The sequence below is a fragment of the Cryphonectria parasitica genome, assembly GCF_011745365.1.
Source record: "Cryphonectria parasitica EP155 unplaced genomic scaffold M406scaffold_1, whole genome shotgun sequence".
Taxonomy (NCBI): domain Eukaryota; kingdom Fungi; phylum Ascomycota; class Sordariomycetes; order Diaporthales; family Cryphonectriaceae; genus Cryphonectria; species Cryphonectria parasitica.
The window spans coordinates 5,585,235-5,603,577 of record NW_024468909.1 but is presented as its reverse complement, the minus strand read 5'-3'; the positions used below and the strand labels follow the sequence as shown (position 1 = coordinate 5,603,577).

Sequence of the window (18,343 nt, the reverse complement as noted above, 5' to 3'; positions counted from 1 at the left end):
ATTTGGTCGCACATGAAGGAGGGGGTGGTGTCCCACATTACCTGCTTCTTGAAAGGGCCCCGGCAAAGATTTACTCAAAACACTACTTAGACGCAAGCCCGCTCTCAAAATGCGATTTTCCTCGCCCACTCACATTCCTTTGCCATTCTGCCCTTTGCGACCACCATTTTTCCAGCCATGATACTCAACAAAAACACTGGTGAGAGTTCTCTTTCTTTTTTCCATTCTTCTGAATTCTGGCGATATATTGACTTGAGTCTCTGCCCCACACACAGCATTAACAACCCCAGCGGTGCTCCTGGTGCCCTACGACCGTCGCCACGTCCCGCGTTACCACGAGTGGATGAGTGACCCAGTGAGTTTAGCCCTCGAAACAAAATCACTTCACGACATCATCATCACCGCGAGAGAAGAGACTGAGTCTGACCTCTCCCAAGGACATTCAAGAAGCCACCGCCTCCGAGCCGCTGACTCTCGAGGAGGAGTATGAGAACCAAGAGTCATGGCGCGCCTCGCATGACAAGCTCACCTTCATCCTCTGCCAGCCCCTCGTTGCTGACGGGCCTGAGCCTCTTGCGTCTGTCAATACTGGTGATTTCGATAGCTCGGACAAGATGCTAGGTGATATCAACTTCTTTCTGTACCCAGACGACGAGGAGGACGAAGGAGAAGCAGCAATAGCAAGCCAGGCCGCTGGGACCACCTCCTGCATCGGTGAGGTGGATATCATGATCGCTGGCCAAGGCGACAGAGGCAAAGGCCTGGGAAAGGCGGCCGTATCTGCGTTGCTTCACTACATCTGGACGAACCTGGATGAGATTCTGGGAGAGTATAGGGAAGCCATGGGAGAGGGCGAGTCGAGGCCGATGAGGCTCAAATTGCTCATGGCAAAAATCAAGGCAACAAATGAGGGGAGCATCGCGCTCTTTAGGCGTCTGGGATTTGAGCAGGAGGGCGAGGTTAATTATTTCGGGGAAGTCAAGATGGTGCTGAAGAATTTTGACGGCATCGCGAGGGCGATTGAGGGATACAAGGTGCTGGCGTATAGCAGACCGGTGGATTGAATCGTGTCAAATGTCAGCACAGCCACCAGGGGACGTATTGTCTTCAAGTCCTTCTTTGAAGTGTGATTATTCCTACGGTATCATGCTTCGACACCAAACTGCGCCTTGTACTTCTCAAGCATCTCCAGACTGATGTTGGAGCCACCACAGACAATCACAACCACATTCTTCGCAGCCCACTCATCATCCAACAGTTCCTTGCCGAGATATCTCCTCAGATCTCCATTATACACAGTCGCGATGGTCGCACCACATGCACTCTCCACCAAGATGCGCGCATCATCAAGAAATCTCGCCATGGCCTCCACAGACGCCTTGTCCGTCACCACCGCACTAATGAGATCATCTCCCGCCCGCTTCGTCCAAGCAAATGCCTCTTCTGCAACCCTCGTGGCTCCCAGCGACGTGGCAATCGTCGTGATCCCCGGAAGCGTCACCAGCTGGCCCGCCTTGACGCTCGCGTGGAGGCTGTCCCCGCCGTGCGTCTCGACAGCAAGCACCTTGGGCGTGCCCTGCCCCAATTCGGCCAGCTTCCGCACGCCCTGCATCGTCCCGCACAGCAGCCCGCCTCCGCCGACATTGCAGACGATGCCATCGATCGTCGTCCTGCCCAAGCCCTCCTCCCCCTCGCCTATTATCTGTACCCGCAGCTCGTCCACCATGGTCTCCACCCCGTCCCAGATATCCTGGTGGTCAAACGGCGGAACATACACCGCCCTCGCCCCAGGGTGGTCTCTCTCGAACGCGGGGATGACGACCTCGCGCAGGTGCCTGTCGGCCGCGGCCCAGGTCGCCCCCGTCTGCACGACGTCGGCGCCCAGGTCGCGCAGCTTGGTGATCATGTGCGGGAGCGTGGTCAGAGGCACGACGACGGTGGCCGGGCGGCCGAGCGTGTTGGCGGCTGTGATGCACGCCAGGCCTGCGTTGCCGCCCGAGGAGGAGTAGAAGTGGATTGCGTTGTCGTCATCATCATCATCATCCTGTAAGGAGGAAGAGGAGGAGGATGTGGTGGACTTGACGGCTCGGAACATGAGGTTGCCTATACCGCGGGACTTGAAGGAGCCTGAGGGCTGGAGATTCTCGAGCTTGAGATAAATGTTGCTGGGCCCCTTCCTCGTCAGCTTAATTCAGGCACTGAGCATGCAGTGTGGTTTTGGGTTATATTTACCATCCTGCTGCCCTCGACAGGGGCGCCGAGAAGATGCATGGCGTCTCGATCCACGGCTTGGGCGGTCTTTTCGGTGCAGATCCCATACTTGTGAGTGACGAGCCCAAGTGAGCCTGTACAATATCTGGGCAGGCTTCTAAAAAGAAAAAAGAAAAAAGGGTTCTTGCTTCCTTGGCCTCTCCTATGTTCCCGTCGGAGAATACTGGTGAGATTTTGTGGTGAGGATTCTTTTTGGTCCTTCTTTTTGTCCTTCTTTTGCCTTTCTCTTTCCTCTGTTCTATTGTCTGTCTAGCAAATTTTCTGAAGAGCCAGACTCTGGAACGAAGACGAGGCGTGAGACACTGGGCGACTGGACGATGTCCAAATATATAGGTAAAATAAATAAATAAAAACCCAAGTCTTCAATCACGTTCTGCCAATATGCGTGCTGAGTTCAACTCGCAAGTTCGAGTGTAAGTTAAAGGATGAGGCTTGGCGGGTGCGCATTTGAGCGGTGCGCATCGTTGTCACTGGCCCCAAAACAGAAGCACTGACTGAGCCCACAGCAGGTTGGTACCCGCTCCGAGATCGCTCCACTTGGAAACCAATTACTACATTGTAGAATTAGGGACAAAATGTTTTTGATCTTTAATCAATTGTGTGAAATTGGGATAGATCTGATGCTATATCTAGTAGTCTCTCTCCCTGACCAAAAAAAAAAGTTACAAATGACATCAAGTCAATGCACTGGGCTCCTAGGAACATTCGTTAAAAGACTAAGACATGAGATGGTAGAGACAATGAGCAGAATGCTGTCGAAGGGAAGAAGGGGGAATCATGTACGAGAAAATAATGTCTTCAAAAAATCTGTTGAGAGCTTTGAATTGTGTCCTCTAATTGCATTCTGAAAAGTCTGCTGATTATGCTTATTGCAACTGGGCGGCGAACACATAGCATTTTAAAATATTTCCTATAGTTTCAACTAGAATATTAAGCACTGATCAGAACAAATTTCGGAAGCCTTGCAGCAAATAATGATGCAGTTAACATCATGTACCCTTATAATTCTTTGTAGTTCTCATGACTATGAGATCACACGCAGGAAGACAAGGTGAGAATGTTGGATTGTAACATAACAATGATTAGATTGAAAAACTGAGCACTTGTCAACTTCATGGTCCGATGTTCTCCCTAGCTTATGTCTATGAATATGTAGCTGACAGGTAACAACTTCTTGCAGACTTTTTGTTGTTTATCATTTGCTGTGATCTTTTTCATTTCGCCTTTAGTATATTGATGAACATGAGAGCCATGAAATTGTCACCTCTAGCAGAAACATGGTTTCTGTCTTGGATTGCTAGTCTGCTCATTGTCAAACTTATGTCACTTGCCTGATCATCAGAAACCAATGCAGTAAGAAACCCTTTTCCACAACATGTTTTTGGGAGATCCCCTATGCTCTAATTAATACACTTCCATTGCCTCTACATGATTCTTCCTTGTCAGCATAACATCAATATTGAGAGGATGACTGTATCAGGAGTGAAAGGCATTCACCAACTTTCGCGAAACATTTTGAACCACAAGATAACAACTTTATTATTCACTCTACTAGGTGTTTCCAGGTAAACTCTCACCTAAAATTTTGGACTTTCACTGGCACTCTTCACTGGGTAGACTCAACTTCTTTTACTGTGAATTTCACACGCCTAAGCTTTTTGCATGCTTCTGTTCAAGAACATGTATTATATACCTCTGAACATTTTATGGCTATTCGTGCTGCTGAAACATCCATACTTGGGAACTTTCCGGTCACAGACTTGGCTGACCTCTATGCCCATCGAATCCTGGATTCTGTTGCAATACTCGACCTCTCGAGGTTCTTCATGCACCACAAGGGCCTCATAATCAGGCTTCTTCCATTTTTGTTTCAGAAGAAGTGTTGTAGCAAGTCTTGATAGGAAATCACTTCTTGAGTTTTGGTAAGTGATTGACTGCATCAAACTTGGGCAATGATCAGTTAACCACTATTGAACCATTCTCGTCACTAACCTCACCCCAGCATCATTACAGTTCCGCAGCAACCAGCTGAACATGTCGATACCTGCCAGAGCTCCTCTTGTCGACTAAGCACATCACGATCAAGCACATCCACGACTAAGCGAAAGGCCACAAAAAGGATTTTCCCCTCCAAAACCTTTGCTGTTAGGAGCCCCCCCCCTCCCAATCTTTACCAAATGCCACCCCGCAGATCTGGAAGGAATCACCCTTCCTCGTCCCTTTCTTCTGCATGCAATACAGGCTCTTCGAGGACCTCGAAACCCCGCCAAGCCACAAGTTCGTCCAAGATGGTCACCAATGTCTCCTTTTCCCGGATTGTGCCAATCGACCCGGCCACCAGCAGGGCTGCTCAAGCCAGGGCCAGAGAGGGAACCCTCACGGTCCGTTTTGCGCCCTTCTCGCTGGACAACCCCCCCGTCGACGACGAGTACGACGACGTCTCGGTCGACAGCGGCGACGAGAAAGAAGACGAGGGAGAAGACGAGGGCGTCCAGCCTCAAAACATTTCCAGCATGCCCTCAAGCGCCAACGAGCACAACGACAACCTTGTCGTCCCAGAGTGGGAGGCCAGCCCCTCGAAGCCCAGCAGGGGCTTCGAGCCGAGCAGCGACGATGATGACGGCGAGAAAGCCGCCCAGGCAGCTCCAGCCTCTTTCGGCATGAGCACTCAACCTCGCCTCTCGCTGCTGGCCACGCCTGCTTACCAGCCCTTTCCCCCTTACTACTTTTCACAGTCTCGACCCCTGACATACCTTGAGCGGTTTCTCGGGCCTACAGCAGAGGTACACCCGCCTCAGACTGCATCCCTTCAGACTCGTGAGCCTGAGCATCAACCCAACCAGGCTCAAATGTCCCAACGTCCATCCACTCTGGGCCAAATGGCCCAGCCCCAGGCCTCCCAGGGATCTGTTGCGCGGTCTCTCGCACCCGCAGCAGATGCTGACCGCAGTCCGACTCCCGAGTTTGGGCGTCGTCCCAGCCAGGCTCGAGCCCGGCGACCTCGACCCTCTCAGGTGTTTGCTCACCACAATCGCATGCCTACAGGAGGCACCAGCTCTTCTCAGAGTGTGGCCGCTCAGACCAAGGGATCTGAGGGTCAACCCGCCCAGATCCACCATATTCAGGCTCAGACACAGCCTGCTCATACCCAGCCTACTCCAGCACAGACACGTCGCGACAATACAACCGGCCCATTGCAGCAGCACCCGACGCGTATGGCCGAGACTCAGCAGATTCATGTCGACCGACGTCCACCTGGACCTCGAGTTCATGCGGGATCCCGACTCTCTCAGGAAGACATGGCTCAGCTCCAAGACGACATGCGTGCCGTCGATGTCAGCAGCTTGCCGCCTCCTCCTACTCGACCCCCTTTTTACTCCTCCTACCAAGCCACGGATGATGATTTTGAGCTTTACTTCGTCTCTATGGACGCCCGTAGTCGTGCTGCTCGGATCCTCGCACCTCCTCCCCGGCCTGGTCGTGGTGGCTTTGGCATTGTTCGTCGTGATGACGACTTGACCCTCCCTGGAACGGACAGCGGTGGCTCGACCAATGTCTTAACAAGGGACAGCAACAACGGCGGTGCGACTGCTCGTAATGATAACGTCTCAACCCAACGCCCATCTACTACTGCCTCTGACGGTATGCCGGCCGTGTCTCGTATTGATACATCGGACAAGTCTCGGGCGAACACCGACGTCAAGGGCAGACCACCCCTGAAGCGCCGTTTTGGAGCCTGTAGAGACGAGACAGATGAGAAGAAAAACGGCGATGACGACGATGACTCTTCTTCCTCATCCGATATCGATTTCATGACCTACATCAAGACCGCCAGAAAGCGGAAGAGGACTCAAACCATGCAGATGACAGGCAAGAACAACGGAAAGAACGACAGCCATACCACCGGTGCTTCGAATGCAAGCAATGAAGCTGATCAGACCCAGGGCAGCGCCCCCGACAGCGGTGCCACCAACTGCACTGATGGCGTTCACGTTGTTCGACAGGGCGTCAGTGCTCTGCTCAGCACCACCATAAAGGTTGACCAACAGAACGAGGCAAAGAAGATTGATGAGCGCGTCAAGGATGTCTCAGCCCCATTGGGAGCCGCACAGAAAGACGCCGACGAGATGAAGATCCTGGGGAACGCCGATGTGGATGTGATGATGCAGACTATCGAGTTCCGCAAGGGAGGAGGGGTTGCTGAGGAGAACCAGAGCCCGGCCAGTACGTATCAGGAGCGGCTGCGCAAGCGTAGCAACCAGAATTACAACGAGGAGATCCTTGGTATGGATACTTCGTCGGATGGCGAGCAGCTGAACACCAGCGTTGCCGATATGATGGACTGGGTTGCGACAGATGACAACGGCACATACGACGTCACTCCTCGGGCAGGTTCCTCTGTGAAGTCCTCGATCAAAGGCTCCAAGCGCCCCAACAAGGCCCACAGCCCCAAGCCTACCAAGATTGTCAATCTGCGCATTCCATCCAAGGCTATGCGCTTCTTTGCGCAACCTGGCGACCCCTCGATTCCCATCGCCGACAAGAACTTTTTCTGTGGAAAGGCCGAGCGCAAGGATTGGACTGGCGTCGACCAGTCGCAGCGGTATATCATTGTGCCCCTCGAGGTGCGAGAGCGCATCTATCGCGAGCTTCTGGTTGCGGACGGGCCCATCAGAGTCAAGTCAGGCTGGTCGCAGGTCTTCCCGCTTCAGCCACTGAAGCTGAACATCTATCCGAAGATCCTGCAGGCTAACCGTCAGATCTATCAAGAGGCAGTCAAGCTCTTGTACGGCTGGAACACCTACCGGTACATCCTTCGCGACAATGGCAAGAGGGTCAAATTTGCAGACCACCAGCACTACCAGCCGACCTTGAATCTGGACAAGCACTTCACCGACTTGCAGTGCTTGCAGCTGGTTCTCGAGGGCAACCGGATGGGTGGGCTGTACGCCCTCGACATGAACAGGGCCATCTGCGAGGTGATCTGGTCCGGCGTCAGCCTGCACAAGCTCACGATCGACGTCTCGCCCCGCAAGATCGAAGACGAAGTGGCCGAAGTCGAGTCTTTCTCCTCGAGATACAGCGCCCTGGGCGTGCTGAAGCGCGTGAATACAAAGTATGTCCAAATCAACGTCTTCCTCCTACAGACCAACGCAGAGGCCACCAAGAGTCTTCGCACGATTATTGACAAGCGCCCCGACATTGACGACCAGGACGTCTTCAATCAGATGTGCCGTCAGGACGAGGTGACGCAGAAGACGCTAAGCCCTCAGGAACGTCGTCGCCGCGCCGAGCAGGAGCTGCGTGAGAAGGCCGAGGCTGAAGTCAACCGGCAGCTGGACAGGCTGCCCTGGCGTCTGGAGCACGCCGTCAACAAGGGAGCTGCCTGGGTTGTGCATCGTGGTTGGTTCGAGGAGTTTGATGCTGGTGTCAGACCTCGCAAGACGTCTTTGGCTGGAATGTGCGGCGCCGACAACGAGGGCGACAGTGACTATGGCAAGTGAGGTGATTCGGTGGACTGGGGAGGGAAGGTCGGGGAGCGAGACACGGCTTCGTGGCAAATCGACAATGGACGATCGAAATCGAGGCGGTCTTACGCGTGTTGGTGGGGTTCATTTTCGGGGGTGGTTTCATGTAGGATATTTGCACTTGATTTCTTCAGCCTTGATTAAAAGGCATTAACTAGGTGGCATTCAAGCAAACCCCTCGCCCACCAACCAATTCGTCAATATTTTTACTCTTACGCAAAACTTCCCGAAATTTGCATGCTGGCAAAACGTTGCTTTGGACCTAGTGAGGTTTAGTATCTGAGAGAAACTGCTTGTCGTCTGAGACGTCGAACAAGAGATACCCGAGCGCTCAGTTACAGGCAATACCAATATTGGATCAGATGTGAAACGAAGAGGAACGCCTTCAAAATGGACAGTAAGTAGGTGTGTTTTTAGCAAAGATGGCTTTTGCGCAAATATTGCATTAAAAAGTGGTATGCTGTCCTGTACTGGACGGTAGGTTGCCTTTTTGTGGCGGCAGTGATGAATATGAGAAAAGAGTCGTACCTCAGATTGTCCGTATTTCCCATTGCGTGGCATCATATCTCTGAAGAGTACTACCAAAGTTTATGACCATCTCATGCAATGCGCTCTCGAGATCTCCCTGACAGTGATGCCCTCTTCATGAGGCCGAAATCTTTACTCGTGTTACGTCCAATGTTTCTGAGTCGAGGAGAACAATCTCCTTGGACGCCGAGAAGGATGGCACCGCAATCAGTCGAACCATCTGACCATCGGGTCCTGATATGACCCTGGACCCAAATTCGGGCTGACAGCCAACGAAGTAGACATGAGGGCACTCTTTCATGACAAAAGGGTCGTCATCCTGAAAAGGATAACTCCATAATGTGTCTGGTGCAGTTGGCGCACTGCATCGCCACCGGCACATCGCTTCCATCATGCCCAGTCGATCCTCGCTGTCCACATACTTGAAGACATCGTCCACGTTCTGACCTCCCGTCCCGAGCAGTCGCCAGCCATCCACCTCGCCTTCCCACGGGTTGGTCACAGCGTCGAGCCAGCCCTTCTCATCAGAATCCGGCACCGCAGCAAAGGCTCGTGACTTTGGAAACACAGCCATATGAACGGGTTGCTGGGGGTAACTTGCGTTGGCTGGATCATGCTCGCCTGGTAGGAGAGTGACGGGTAGGCTGGGGAGGAGCTCGGAGAGAAAGTCGTCGAATATCTGCGAGGGGAGTGCGTTGTATGCACTTGAGTCGTAGCCGTACTTTTTTGACGTAGCTACCTTGTCTGCAGTAGCAGAGACATCAGCGTGCGAGTTGGCAGCAATTATAGAGTTGCCGGCGATGATGAGCCTGCTGATCTTGGAGAGTTCTGCCTGGGCGCTGGGATCTAGAGCATCCCCAAGTAGATATTCCAGCAGCAGGTTCAGCTCCATAGTGTATGATGTGTCGTCGCCAGAGAAGTTGAGGCCCGAGACAATGGCAATCTTGCCGCCTGTCCCTGTTGAAGGGGCATCTGTCATGTCAACATCCCCTCCCTTCGTAGCTGTCTTGCCCTTTGCCGAGCCATTGGTGCCGGTCGGGTTTGTGACGGCCCATCGGTCCGGCTGAGGAGGCAAGTCGGCGAACTTGACATCGATGACCTCGAAATCTCCACTTTCGTTCTCGGTTCCCATGACGGCAACGATACAGCCTGTCACCAGCACGTGAGACTTGAGAAAATCGCCAGTCAGCCGGAGCCGACCCGAGTCGTCTTCAAGCATAACGGCGTCACGCCCGTCATCGGAGAAGTACTTCACTACGGAACTCGGCGCAGAGATCCAGCGCTGTCGGTCGCGTCAGCTCAGATGTATATCGCAATGGTTCCTAGCTCTCGGAGCGCAAGGGTGTGACCCACATCTTTGGAGACGTCGTCTAGAATGTTTGGCTTCATGGGCATGTCCACATAGACCGTGCCGGCGACCCAGCACAGTTCACCCTGCCTCACGTCCAGCACTCGACTGACTTTCTTTGCCGTCTCGCCTCCGATGACAGTGCCCTCCCATGCAGCCTCGGCCACCTCCTCAACTGCTGGCTTGATCTGCGTGAGTCGTAGAAAGTATGTATCTGCATACTGTTGCTGGTAGCTCCGCCCCTTCTCCAGCTTGAAGGTATCAAGAGACTTGTACTTTGACTGTAGTCGCTCGAGAGACTCCTCGGGCGCATCCCCGCTAAGTAAAGATCTAGTTAACAAAAGCACAAGGAGAGTGATAATTTTGGACATACGAGGGCTTTTGGAGAAGCATTGCTTCTATCTCGTCAAGGTTGACCATCTTCACTTGTGTTGTTCCAGATTGAAGCTTGAGGGGTGAATATTATCTGGTTCTCAAGCTTGGTTTGATGTCGCTTGACGCGTCGTGGAGAATCCTGGACGCGTATAGATTTAAATGGGCTACTTTCCGTGCCGTTCAAGTCAGTCGCCCCACTGTATTTTTGCACCTCCCGATTTCCCCACCCAAAACGCGTGAGAAAGATGGTCGCGTAAAAACCGTTTTTTTGACCCTCAACTTTTCGAACATTTCGCTGCTTTGGCCACCCCTCACCGCTTGAAGCTATTCCCAACCTTGTGTTTTCGATCGTATACGTGTTGCACTATATGGATATACCACCAAATCCATCATTTCCAGCATCTGACAGTGCTGCCGGCGCTCAAGCGTTGCTTGCCCTTAGCACTGGTAAGTCCCACGCATTCCGGAGCAATAGCTATAGCTGTATAGCAGTCGACGACGAGGTGTATGAGCAGGAAATAGCTAGTTTGATATCTGATATGCATTTCCTCTAGAAGACCATCTGCCCAAGCCACAGCCTGCCCTCCGAAGAGCATCCCAAGAGCGCGAGGCATCCCCTCGCCGGCTTCGGTCGAACCCTAAGGCACGCCTGCAATTCGAGCCAGCACCATTGAGGCCTGCCAAAATGCCTGCTAAACGCAAGGCTAAGACCCCTCCGAAAGCTCCAGCTGCGAAGCGTACAGCTGTACAAGACGTACGGAAAAGATCTAGTGCTAAGCCTGGGATGTTGTCCAAAAGTGCTCAGGCAAGGCTGGATGCTAAAGCAGCTGCTGAGAAGGCAGCGATCCAACGAAGAGCGGCTGAAAGAGCGGCTATCGCTGAGAAGAAAAGAGCTCGAGAGGAGGAGCGGATAGCAGCTCGAGAGGCCAGAAAAGCTGCCTCTGAGCGCGCTGCTGCTGAGAAAGCCGCTGCCAAAGCACGAGTGCCTGCCAGTTCTATCGTGATAGAGAGCGAGGATGAGGGCGACGACGCTGAGCAGCCTGAAGACCTTGATCTTGTCGAAATTGTTACTCCAGCAGAGATCCGCATCAAGTGGCATTACCCTGCTCATCGAGGCTCACAGTTTCGAGGGATCGCACCGCCAGGAATGCTCACGAAAAAGCTTGCTGGCATGCCTTGCTTCCTCGACATCGTTATCAAGAATGCTCTGATTGCCTGGCTGAACGATCAAACCACACGTATTGCTCGAGTAACAGAAGGACGAACTGTTCGTGCTCAATACAGCTTTGCAAGGATTATCGTGGGCAAAGGCAATGCTGTTCATAAAGGCGAGAAGATCTATTGCGACGAGGTGATGAGCGACGATTTCCACGATGCTGCGCACCAAATCAGCAATATTCTGCTCGATAGAAAGAATCCCCATTGGCTCAGCATCACATATACCTTCAATCTCGAGATTAGCAGCAGCAGATATGTTCCTCATGCTGTATCGCGAGGAATCCCTCCAGCTGTAGCTAGCCAGCTGGCAGCAGATACCCAGACTGCTATCGAAGCAGAGGCCAGCGAGTTCAACGATCTCTTCACGCCTGCCAGCACAGCAACACGAGCGCTCCAGACGCCAGGAACTGCTCGCTCGCGCTCAAAAGCCTCGAGTATGCATGAGCAGATCAATGCTCTTCACAGACAGCTCAATATCCATTGGCAATGCTGTGATCCTATGCGCTGTACCAACAACAGAAACAGTACAAAGTTTGCTGTACACTGCTGGGTTGAGCCTGATGGGCATCATCTAAAGCTTAACCAGCAAGATCTGATGCAATGGGCAGAGAAGATCGCAAACAAGGCTGAAAAGGCTGATATTGACCATATTCCACATACCATATATTGCCAGGTCCTCGGTCGTGCTCTCAGCAATGCACAGGCAACCTCGAGCACTGGAGATAGCTTCGCATCCAGCTCAACAACTGAAGCAGCGCCAGCATTAGCCATATGGGATAACCTCCTTGGCAGGAAAGGGAAGGCATGCGCTGGGAAAAGCAGCAGCTCTGTTGGCGGCAACATCATCAATATCAACGGAGGAGGAGATCCTGCGATGCTGGCACAGTTGCTTCAGGGGCAGCTCAACAGACCTGAGTCGACGACGCCCTCATTCCTGCCATCATCAGCCCCTCCGACGATGCCTTCCTCCGTATACGCATTCCACCAGATGTCTGGGGGGTTGCCCCCCTCGAGATATGCGCCTTCTCAGGCGCCAACCACGCCACCACAGCAGCCAGTTGTGATCCTCTCTTCGAGCCCTGTTATGCCAGAAGGGCTTGATGTAGATGGCTTTATGGATGAGTTCTTCAAAGTGCTTCGGCGGCGGAAAGCTCGAGATCTGATGGAGGCTGAGGCTGTTCGTCGTATGGAAGAGAAGCTAGCTCTCGAGAATATTGCCCTCAGCAAGCTCAGCAACGTGCCGTATAGCTGGTATGATACACATAGCATCGAAGCACGCACTATCAGCTTGATGCATCAGTTCCTGAAGGAATTCCTCGTCGAGAAAGGTGGAAATAGCATCAACTTAGCTGGTCAACAGCCTGTAACTCCTCCTGTCTCGCAACAGCCTGATCAACAGCCTGTGCCGCCTTCGCAAGCAACAACAGCATCAGCAGCTTCGCCTGGATGGCATCAACTATCTGGATAGCAGGAGGATTCGTTGCTTCGCGATACTCAGATGCCATTGCCACCTCGGCATTGATGGCGATAGTTGAAGTAGATTGACGAGAGAGGTAGTAGGAAAGGTGGCAATAGATACAAGATAAAAGGAAACCAAGGGTCTGTAAAATCTATGTATAGCAGGAAACAAGGATACAAGCGATTTCAGTGTAATTTGTATAGCAATAGTTTTCGTTTTTCTACTTTTAAGCTTCCCTCTAGACCGAGCATCCACGCATCCTCAGTTACACCTCATCTCCTGGCTTCAGCACTGTTGTTTACTATCTTTCTCTACCAACTACCTCTCTCCTAGCCCTGGCACCTGAGCAGCTAGAAAATGCCCTCTGATATTCTCTCTCTTCTCGCCTATTGTATATACTGATTCAATCAAGAACTGGCGCCAATCATCCTCGCTTTCCCACTGATCCTGGACGTACGCCGCATGCCGTCGAATATATGCCTTGAGCTCGCCAAAAAAGGCCTCAATAGGGTTGAGATGCGGGCTATATGGAGGGAGGTATTTCAAAACAATACCAGCATCCTCGCACAGCAGCTTGAGACCATCGTGATAGTGGAAAGGCGCATTATCCATCACCAGCACGCTCCGAGAGCCAGGAAAAGGAGTGCATCGTGGCAGGACCAGCTCTCGGATATATAGCAGGAAGCCCTCAGCATCAGTGGCACCCTCATATACCGACAGAGCTACAATGCCTTCAAGAGACAGCGCTGGCAATATCTGATACCACATGCCACGATCAGTTCCTCCGCCAGGCACTCGCTTTCGAGCTTTCAATCCTCTAGGTGTCCGGGCAGTTCGTCGGTTCGTCCCTCTCTTATCAATGCCAGATTCGTTGATGAAGACGAACTGGTCTGGCTGCCACTCTCTAATCGTCCAGATATAGTCGGCACAAAGAGCTTCGTTGCGCTCAAGAGCGATAAGGGCTTGCTTCTTCTTGGTTCAATTCTCAAGGCGGAGGCGGCAGCTCAGCGTGGTTTTCGAGATCTCAAGGTCGAATCGTTCGAACAGCTATAGCTGCATCTCATCGAGGTACATATCACCCTTTCCAGCTAGAAGATCGAGCAGTTCCTATTATTCGAAGTATCAGCATTGCTAAAAGGCTGAAGAGCATAGATTTGGGCATACTGCTAGGTGGAATGGCATCAGCTTGGTCCGGCCAGTGTGGTCCTGGCTGACGACGATGCTTCCTGTGATATTCCAGCGCCTTTTCAATGCTCGAGCATATGATTCATGGATATTGACGCTGATGGCGATATCTTTAGCACTGAATCCGCCTTCAAGAAGACCTGTGATGATGGAGCGGTCTCCATCGCTCAGCCGTGGGCCAGGCATTGGTGCTGAAAAGGCGTAACCACCATCATTCGATTCGCGATGCTCGGTTTCGGTGTGCTGAAAGGCTTCAAGGTCTTGACGAGAGGTGAGAAATGTTCGAAAAGTTGAGGGTCAAAAAAACGGTTTTTACGCGACCATCTTTCTCACGCGTTTTGGGTGGGGAAATCGGGAGGTGCAAAAATACAGTGGGGCGACTGACTTGAACGGCATTACAGTGGTCTCAGGCCCCTGTGGCGCCTAGGCAGGCACCCCCCACCAAAAGAGTTGCAGGGATTGCAGTGTGGGGGCAAGGCTACCCGGGGTCCCGCAAGGCTCAGTACGAAAAAAAGTTTCTGTGCCATAGTACCGAATTGGCTTGTAAACTTCTCTTGCGGCAGAACGGGGACGATTTTTGTTGCAACAACACCACCACATCTGCACAAAATGGACTCAAATATGGTGGGCGCGACGAGCTTTGAGCCAGAAATGGCCCAGATTAAGGTCACATTCACCACGACCGAAGATGGCTTCGAATTGCCTGAGAGCAGGAGACAACTGCTTGTCCCAGCCGGTATGCTTTTCCCCTTCGCTCTGTCTTGATGCGCATCTTTTCTCTGGTTGGAAGAATGATTGTGCCTGGCGCATATGGAAGCTTCTTTATTGACAATAGCACATTAGACATAAAACGCCTCGGCCTCTCCCGCATCCTCAACTCCGAATCCATGCTCGACACGCCCCAGCCCGTTCCCTTCGACTTCCTCATCAACGGAACCTTCCTGACCTCCACGCTCGAAGAGTACCTCGAGAGGGAAGGCCTGTCCTTTGAGACCAACATCACCCTCCAGTACGTCCGCAGCTTGATCCCTCCGCAGTACGAGGCTTCCTTCGAGCACGACGACTGGGTCAGTGCCGTTGACGTCCTGTCCAGCTCCTCGCCCGCGGGTGTGTGGTCCGTCGACAGCTTCACGGCGGGCCACGACAGAATCCTGTCCGCCTCGTACGACGGCCTATTAAGAATATGGAACGGCTCGGGAGACGTCATCGCCACCTCGCCAGCGGGCAGTCACGGCGGGCACAGCGCGAGCGTCAAGGCAGCCCGGTTCCTCTCCAACAGCCAGATCGCCTCCGCAGGCCTCGACCGCACGGTGAGGGTATGGAAGTACACCGAAGCCGGCGACCAGTCTTCCGGCGAGCTCAAGCCCACCCTCGAGCTCTATGGGCACAGGTCGACCATCGACTCGCTCGAGGTTGACGGCACCTCGCGGCGCATCCTGACCGCGTCCGCGGACGGTTCCATCGGCCTGTGGTCCACCTCCAAGGCTTCCGCGCCCCAGGCGCCGGTCGAGCTGCTGCCGGGCAGCACACATGCGAGCAAGCGGCGGAAGCTGGCGAGCAGTGTGTCCGCACCACAGCGAGGAGCGCTGCACCTCGCGGCGTTCCACAAGGCGCCGGCCACGGCGGCTGTGTTCGACCCGCGGGACTTGACTGTCGCGTACAGCGCGGGTCAGGATCACGACCTGCACACTATTGACCTGACGACCATGGTTAAGGTAAACACGATACCGGCGTCCAGCGCGCTGCTGTCGCTGTGCGCCGTGCCTGGCCCGAGCGGGAGCCCATTGCTGGCCGCCGGCACGTCCTCGAGGAACGTGGTGCTCGTAGACCCGAGGGAGTCCCAGGCCAGGACATCGGTTATGACGTTGCGAGGCCACGTGAACAAGGTTGTCTCGCTGGCCAGGTGTCCAGAGAACGAGCACTCTCTCGTCTCGGGCTCCCACGACGGGACTTGTCGCATTTGGGATTTGAGGAGTGTTAGGCCTGCCACGAAGAACGAGGATGGCGCCGCTGGCGGCGGTGTCAGCGAGGCCGTGTACGTGATTGAGCGAGAGACCAAGGGAGGCAGGAAACGGCCGCTGGCGGGAGAGGGCTGCAAGGTCTTCAGTGTCGTGTGGGATCAGACGTGGGGCATCGTGAGCGGTGGCGAGGACAAAAGAGTGCAGATCAACAGAGGAAGGGACATTATTGCGTCATGAGGCAGAACCAGAAAGAAAGGGAAAAAGGCAGCGTTGTCTGGAAGCTATGTGCAGAGATTATACCCCAATAGAGATAATATCTGAACGTGCGATCTGGGAGGGAAATGGAGTGTTGTAATATACATACTGCCTATCAATGGTATCGTGAAATCATCAGCACCCCGTCTATGCAAAATGCTCGCGTAGTACGAGTCTTTTTATCTCGTCAGAACGTCTTGTGCTTGTTTATCACCTTGTGCTTCTCTGCTTCATTCCTTTGAGGACGCAACGCCGTAATGGATCGCTTTCCATATGCCAAAGAACCTGCTCCTGATCACACTGTCGTGCATATGGCCAGCCACTTCAGTCTTCATTCGCTCGTTGTCGTATGGTAGCTTCTCGGACTGGACACTTGACAAGATGTAGCTAGCCACAGTTGAAGTCTGCAACGGAGGATCCCTGAGCATGCGCGCAACGTCTTCACAATTCAAGCCCTTGTTGGCATGCCAGATAAAATAGGCCTTCAAGGCGGCGGGGGTAACCCTGATCTTTCCGCCTCGAGCCTCTTTGTGCTCTGCAACACAAATCTCTGCGGCCTCAACTTTGGGGTCTTTCGGTAGCTCGGGTGCTGGCATAGCTTTCGTTGCTGTTGTGGCTCTGCTCTTCGTAGCGGCCTTCTTGGTGTTTGTGTTGCTGGTGACCGAGTCTCCGAGGTCCGGTTCGACCTCGTCCAGACATTGGACAGTCCCTTGGATGTCCTCAATTGCTTGTAAGAGCTCCAAGCGCAATGCGCCCCGCGCATCGCTCTCACCTTCTGCTTCAAGAAGCGCCTCATCCGTGATTCCTTCGTCGAGATCGGACTCCTCCGAGCTTGACATTTCCACACCAGGCGGAAGAGGAATCGGTTTGTCTAGTTCTAAGTGGAATGGAAGAGCAGGCACTGGGTCTAGTTTCTCGCGCTGGTGATTCAGCATCGCGAACAAGTGAATGGCCGCATACGCATCAGACGCCGAATACCCGATCTGTCCCATGTCTAGAGGCTGCGACCAGTCGCTCGTCCTGACATTTTGGTCCTTCCGCATGGGCAGGCCAAAGACCTCCTTGCACTGGGTAGCGAGGGAGACCAACTTCTTGTTGACCAGCGCGGGTCGGCTGGTTGAATATTTGACTTGCTTGAACAAGTGGCTCAGCTCGAATATGCCGCGAGCGTTGATGCTGAGGTACTTCTTCAGTCTCGTGCAGTCGCCCTTGATCCAGACACCAAGTTTGGTGACGTTAGGATCCTCGATGATCTTCCGTAGTGTCGGCGTGGCAAGCTCATCCTTTGCAGGGTATACAGCCAGATGCAGGAGAACAACCCGGCTCTGGCTTGCAAGTTGTACCAACGAGACGTTCCTCCGGGCGCCTGAAGACTTGCTCGCGAGAGCGACCCATTCTAGATCCAAGCCAACGAACTTCTCGCCCACGAGATACTGCAACGCCCGTTCGGCGACATGAGCATTCTTGCAATAATGGACGCGCACTTTACCCTTGACACCGTCCTCCCGATTAGGACCCCGGTAGAAAGAGTACGACCAGAAAGACTCATCAGTCCCCTCGGCCGCCTGCCTGGCAGCTTGGAAGACCTCATCAGACATTTTGTAATCCAAAGGTGTAAATGGGGTAGGCATGCTCTCTGGTGGCCGCTCTCCGGGTGCAGGCTGTGCTGTTGGTGTCGTCGACGGCGCATTGTCTCCCGTCTCATTCCGATCTGCTCCTGCTGGAGCTAGGACTTGTATTGATTGATCATCGCGCTCCGATTGCTCCGATACGACCTCCTCTTTTTCCTCGCGGAGAACCGTCTCCTGCTCGAGAACCACATTATGTAACCCTTGTCTGCGCGCTATTATAGTTGTCTCTACACCGACCTTCGATTCGTGCACTCGCACAGGCGGCGCATCTGCAGACTCGCCTGGTCTTGTATCTGCATCCCTCGTAACTGAGGCCTCCGTGAAGAATCTCGAGGCATCGAGGGTAGGATACAAAGGCTGCTGGAAGACAATTCCCTGGTTCGGGTGCCAGAGCCTCCAATTAGGAGGATGTTTCGAAGAGCCGGTCATTCTAGAAGTTGTACGCCTGTTTACGTGGTCAAAGGAGCGTTAGCGAAGCACAATGGTCTTGCCTCCTGTATGAAGAGTATTATACTTGTAGAATGGATATAGTTGGACGCACAAGAGACGCCGAATCACGGCCCGTCGAGGAGAGGTAGGAAAAG

General features: G+C 53.3%; 7 protein-coding genes across 7 annotated transcripts; 4 read left to right on the top strand and 3 right to left on the bottom strand.

Annotated features, from left to right (window-relative positions):
* Positions 1–271: 271 nt before the first annotated feature.
* M406DRAFT_248242 (uncharacterized protein) lies at positions 272–1,064 on the top strand (the record flags this gene model as incomplete). The annotated part of the gene is made up of 2 exons (XM_040916518.1): positions 272–355; positions 438–1,064. Coding segments are annotated over 2 exons (711 nt in total), but the record flags the coding sequence as incomplete, so codon positions are not given.
* An 80-nt stretch (positions 1,065–1,144) lies between these two features.
* On the bottom strand, positions 1,145–2,318 carry M406DRAFT_246505 (tryptophan synthase beta subunit-like PLP-dependent enzyme; the record flags this gene model as incomplete). Its single annotated transcript, XM_040916408.1, has 2 exons — positions 1,145–2,165; positions 2,233–2,318. 2 exons carry the CDS (start codon positions 2,316–2,318, stop codon positions 1,145–1,147), a joined length of 1,107 nt encoding a protein of 368 aa, XP_040781860.1.
* Positions 2,319–4,559: 2,241 nt separating this feature from the next.
* On the top strand, positions 4,560–7,775 carry M406DRAFT_326313 (uncharacterized protein; the record flags this gene model as incomplete). The annotated part of the gene is made up of 1 exon (XM_040920069.1): positions 4,560–7,775. One exon carries the CDS (start codon positions 4,560–4,562, stop codon positions 7,773–7,775), a length of 3,216 nt encoding a protein of 1,071 aa, XP_040781859.1.
* Positions 7,776–8,442: 667 nt separating this feature from the next.
* M406DRAFT_245722 (uncharacterized protein) lies at positions 8,443–10,095 on the bottom strand (the record flags this gene model as incomplete). The annotated part of the gene is made up of 3 exons (XM_040916349.1): positions 8,443–9,609; positions 9,681–9,993; positions 10,049–10,095. 3 exons carry the CDS (start codon positions 10,093–10,095, stop codon positions 8,443–8,445), a joined length of 1,527 nt encoding a protein of 508 aa, XP_040781858.1.
* Positions 10,096–10,735: 640 nt separating this feature from the next.
* Positions 10,736–12,736, top strand: M406DRAFT_67256 (uncharacterized protein; the record flags this gene model as incomplete). Its single annotated transcript, XM_040925055.1, has 1 exon — positions 10,736–12,736. One exon carries the CDS (start codon positions 10,736–10,738, stop codon positions 12,734–12,736), a length of 2,001 nt encoding a protein of 666 aa, XP_040781857.1.
* A 1,827-nt stretch (positions 12,737–14,563) lies between these two features.
* On the top strand, positions 14,564–16,110 carry M406DRAFT_244882 (WD40 repeat-like protein; the record flags this gene model as incomplete). Its single annotated transcript, XM_040916288.1, has 2 exons — positions 14,564–14,648; positions 14,756–16,110. 2 exons carry the CDS (start codon positions 14,564–14,566, stop codon positions 16,108–16,110), a joined length of 1,440 nt encoding a protein of 479 aa, XP_040781856.1.
* A 97-nt stretch (positions 16,111–16,207) lies between these two features.
* M406DRAFT_272201 (ribonuclease H-like protein) lies at positions 16,208–17,777 on the bottom strand. The gene is made up of 2 exons (XM_040918140.1): positions 16,901–17,777; positions 16,208–16,795 (listed from the first exon to the last, which is right to left on the bottom strand). The coding sequence occupies exons 1-2, from the start codon at positions 17,757–17,759 to the stop codon at positions 16,359–16,361; spliced, it is 1,296 nt and encodes a 431-aa protein (XP_040781855.1). The 5' UTR covers positions 17,760–17,777; the 3' UTR covers positions 16,208–16,358.
* Between the last annotated feature and the right edge of the window lie 566 nt (positions 17,778–18,343).